We start from the raw sequence: 5,000 nt of genomic DNA, 5'->3' as shown, positions 1-5,000 counted from the left end.
AGCATTTTGTCTGAGATTACATGTGGGATTTCAGGGTTGAGAGTTGACAAGGCAATTTGACAACGCATCACAATCACACAGTGCTGTGTGTGATTGAGACAGATCCGCTATCTGGCCATGCAGGCCCGGTCAAAGAGAACAGAAAAAGATCAAGATATGATCTACATACAGTATATACAGTAGCATAAGGCCAGCCGGTACAGTATGTATGAGGTTAATTAAGCATAAGATAGTGAAAGTGGTAACACTAATACTGTAGCAGCATGTGTGTATGCATTATTAGACATAAGGTGCAACCCCCCTGTGTCTGTGAAGTGTATGTTGGAGACACACTTCACAGGCATCTTGCATACCTTCGCAGCATGGACCTGCAGCGTGCACGTGTCCGTGTTGGACATTCTTCGCTGACAGAGACAGAGTCTCAGTGCGTTGACAGTCTTAAAGGTTTAGGTATGCAATGACTTGGCAGGATTATGGATCCCTGTAACAAGATGACATTTACATTTGCCATGGCGAGTAAAAGAAAAAAAAGGGAAAGGTCGGCATTGTGGCTGCCAAGTGTGTCCGGAGGAAGATATACTTGTTATAGGAATGTCTGTAATTATAGCTTAGTGCACTCACAAATGTAAGCTTAAGATCGAGAGAGAGAGAGACTGAGAGAGATTCCATTCTCGAGACGAGACATATGGAGATGGAGGGAGAGGTTATAGGGTGAGTAATAGAGAAGGTGGATTACTATTAGCTTTCCCTTGTTGTGAATGTTCTGCATATTATCAAATATGGCACTCACTGCAGATGCACATGTACATTATGACTGACAGAAGGAATCCAGGCCTCCTATTACATTTTCAGATGTAATTATCAACACTGTCTGGCCAGTGCTGTTGACAGTGCGTGCGTGCGTGTCTTGTGTTTTTGAGAATCTCGCAAATCGCAAGAATGTATTTTTGCTAGCCTCTTTCAGAGCCAAGGCCATCTAGAAGAGGAAGCACATGAAGTCTGAGAAGCGCATGAAGCCGTGCCCATCTAGTTCTTGGGTGATCATTTCACCGTATAGGGCAGCTAACCAATAAGACCATGCGTTGCATTCTGTCACAGAGACTCGGGCCCAGCTGCATCTCTGGCAATGACACTAATTATGTTTACCACACATGCCCCAGCCCATACCCATATTTCTTCACAAAGACAATGGAGAGATATCACTCCAGTGCCACCATGCACGACATCATATCATTCCCTCATTCCCGTCATTTCCATCCAATGATTGTGATTCCCTGTGTGTACGCATGCTCCCTGCCAGACATATTAACGTTAACCTTTCACTATTCATCTGGATGTTAAATGCCTCTCCTTACTCAAACACCCCTTAAAGAGCACTTAGCAGGTGGCACGAGAACCGCAAGCCAATTCCGCACATCGAAATGTTTACTGGTCCCAAAACGTTGCTTCCAAAGGCAGAATTGGCTTAAATAACACGGCACCTCATCCGCCAAATAGGAATATAATGACTATTATTCATCACCCGGAGGCCTTTCAACCGCAAACCTTGCCATTGTTACTGAGCATTTCATGAGTGGACCCCAGCACATAATTGAAGCCTCACGGTGGTTCTCTAGAGAGAGTCCAGAGGAATTAGAACCTCTCAATCACCCACACAGGTAAATGAGGATTTATGTTGGGCCAGGGCAGCAAATAATTACCTAGAGGAGAATAAGGGAAGGGGTTATGTGTGTGCGTGATGCGCGTGTGAAAAATGCAGGTTTGAGTAATGAACATTCCAACCACAGCCAGCAAGCAGGATAATGAGACTGGGGCTACAAGAAAAATGCACACAGTAAAATAAATTATCCATTTGTAACTCCTACCTAGACTGTACCGAATACCAATGTAACTAAATGGACCTGTACTATATATGTTCATTCTAGAGGTTAATAATGAAACTGTCAGGATGTAATAGACATTTTTAGAATCTGATCTCAGGTCAGAATGCGTTAAAGTAACACTGAGGATTTTCTACCTTCTACATGCCACCATGCAGTTGATTTGTTGGATTGCCATGCCGTTTGGATTGAATACTTTATTAACACGTCAGACACATTACGGCAAGAACAACATAACAAGCTATGCCGAAAGTATAACACGAAAAGCCCAGAGGGCTTGTTTCTGTGGAATTGCGAGAAATGCGAGAAGTTGCGAGAAATGTCCTTCCCGGTGTTGTGTTTTAGCTTTATTGTGGTGTTTTAGTTTTTTTTTATAATGATGTTGTTTCTGCTACACCCTTTTCTGTGCTGCCTGCTGCACTGAACCAGTATATATCCACCGTGATCAAAGAAAGATATTCTTTTCTTCAGCACCTCAGCGTCTTCAAATCTTATTTTCCATAATTACAGTGTGTCCAATTTTCAGCTATAGATGGGAATCACAAACAATGTAGTGTGTGGTGGAGCTGCACTCTATTGTGTGCATGTGCTAGTGTGGCGACGATCTGCAGGTATGCCTCATGTGGCCAGATGCTAATCTTTATGACACTTTTTAAGATTTATTTATTGATAATGCAGATATCATTTACAACAATGAATTACAGAATCATGATTTTTATTTTATTTTAAACAAGACAAGGCAAACTCAAAAAGGAAAAGACAAAAAACTGTAAAAACAAACCCCCCCCCACCCACCCACCCACCCCCCACCCCAACCCCAGAAAGGAAAACTACACAGCTCTCATTACTCTGTATTGTACACAACACCTCTTGACAGCAACAACTCGGATAAATACATGAAAATAACAATATAAATAAAACTAAAACTAAATCAACCCAGAGGAGATATTGAAGGTAGAACCTCAAAGAACCTGCCCCATATCTTTTCAAAAGTAGCAGGCCTTCTTCTTACATTGTACAGTATCTTTTCAGGGGTACAGTATGATGAAAGCTCATTCAGCCAGTGTCTCTGTGAAGGTGATTTTTCAGATTTCCAATTAACCAAGATGATTTTCTTCGCAGCTGTACTGGCGAGTAACACAAAGTATGCTTTGTTGAAATTTGTGTTGATCAATGTAACGTCACCCAGTAACCAAATTCTTGGATCATGTGGTATTTCAACCTCCATGATATCAGAGACAGTAGACAAGATGAACTTCCAATAATCAATTAAAAGTGGGCAGTTCCATAACATATGTAATAGGCAGCCTTCTATTATCTTACATCATAGGGGAAATGCTTCTATCAATCTTGTGTAACCTGAGCGGAGTAAAGTAAGTTCTGTGAAAAATGTTAAATTGCATCTGTCTATGTTTGGTGGAAACCAGAACCCTCTGAGCTCTCTCTAAAATGATCTCCCAATCCACATCATCATAGGTGCATCCCAAGTCTGTCTCCCATTTATGTTTAATGTTCACTGTATTGTACCCCTAACGTACTTAATTTGACCCGCGGCGTTTTGCTCTGCCATAAAAAGGAGGAAATAATTTTGTTAAGATCTTTAAAAAACCTTTTAGTTATAGAGAATGGGATGCATTGAAATAGATAAATATATTTTGGTAACACTATCATCTTAACTGTATTCACTCTTCCAATTAGAGACAAAGGCAAACCAGCCCACCTTAAAGGTATATTCAGTGATTTTACTCAAAAAACCTTAGGTTTCGTTTTTGGCTGTGGGACCCAGCCTTTCGTCCAATCAGGATAGAGAGTCAAAAACGAAACGTTTTTTGACCCCCAGGGGTTAACTGGGGACAGGGAGGAACTCCTTATATGGCCAGCACACTCTATAGTAGGGAGGATTATCACAACAAAACAAAAAAATAAGTGATATTTGAATTAAGTGAAATCACTGAATATACCTTTAAAGTGTCAGACTTAGTCTTCTCCATAAGAATTAAGTAATTGTCTTTAATTACCTTATCCCGCTCTTTTCTGATATTAACTCCCAGATACTTGAACCCGCTAGGACACATTTTCAAAGGATCGATAAGATCCCCTACATTCAAATCTTGTGTATTTAGAGGTAAAACCTCACTTTTAGTTAGGTTGATATCTTTATGACACTTCACAAGAACAATGTTGGTGTAACTAAGAGATTCACAGGAGGAGAGGTTTCACATGCATAGATTTACAATTAAGAACAAACCTTCAAGCTCTTCATGAGAGGCCTGTGCCTGACAGGCCGACACCGAGTTTTCTTAGTCAAAACGGATTTGTCAGTTCTATATCCAGGTAGTATAAAAATTCAATGTTTTTTTTAATTAAATGCAAAATGATCCATCACATGCGTCTTTATTAGTGCTGATTTACAGTAGACCATGGTAACAGTCACGTGCCACAGAGCCATGCGGTAGTGGTTCCTCAATCACTGTCACTGAAGATCTAAGCTATACCTGTATAGCTGTACATCGTAGCTTGAACACTACGGGGACATTCTCGCCTGCAGGCCAACCTCAGTGACCCATTATACCATTTGCATATTCTTACCACATACTGTATCACACAGAGAGTATAAAGGCCTATTCATAGTCCAGTTTGAGGTGATAGCTTATCACAGCGGTAACAACATTACGTCACTCGCCGCGGTGACACACGTCTCTGTTTTTACTGTCCAACGAGTCCTTTCACTCTGGGGCTATCACCTCGTTCACTGATTGGTCTCTGGGGCTATCACCTCGTTCACTGATTGGTCTAGAAGTTGGGTGGGGGTTCCCCATGGTTTTGCAGGCACGGGGTTTCGCAACTGAACCAGAGGGAGGCGGGGTCAATGCTTAAGGACATCACGGCAAGTCTGATGGCCTCGACACGTTATCGCCGTTTTAGGTGATGAGTTATATAACCTAAAACTGGAGTATGAGTGTGACTTTTATAAGAAGTGTGTCTTTGTTTTCCACAGACGGTCAGAAGCAGGAGACGAAGCTGGGAGGTGGGTCCAGCAGACACTGCTTCACCGGCCTGAGGGCCAACACGCAGTATAAGATCAGCGTGTACGCTCAGCTGCTGGACGGTACCGAGGGC

The 5,000-nt window shown here is 41.9% G+C and overlaps 1 protein-coding gene across 5 annotated transcripts in view; it reads left to right on the top strand.

Moving 5' to 3' along the window:
- Positions 1-5,000, top strand: part of col14a1b (collagen, type XIV, alpha 1b) — a 162,250-nt gene that overhangs the window by 110,256 nt on the left and 46,994 nt on the right. For all 5 annotated transcript variants that reach the window (XM_083787762.1, XM_083787761.1, XM_083787765.1 and 2 more), the window contains one exon: positions 4,879-5,000. This exon is cut by the window's right edge and continues 28 nt beyond it. In XM_083787762.1, the coding sequence (XP_083643888.1) occupies positions 4,879-5,000 (122 nt within the window). The remainder of the gene's footprint in view (positions 1-4,878) is intronic.

Source organism: Protomyctophum parallelum (assembly GCF_964188405.1).
Source record: "Protomyctophum parallelum genome assembly, chromosome: 1".
In the NCBI taxonomy this organism is placed as follows: domain Eukaryota; kingdom Metazoa; phylum Chordata; class Actinopteri; order Myctophiformes; family Myctophidae; genus Protomyctophum; species Protomyctophum parallelum.
This window is presented reverse-complemented; position numbering and strand designations above follow the sequence as displayed.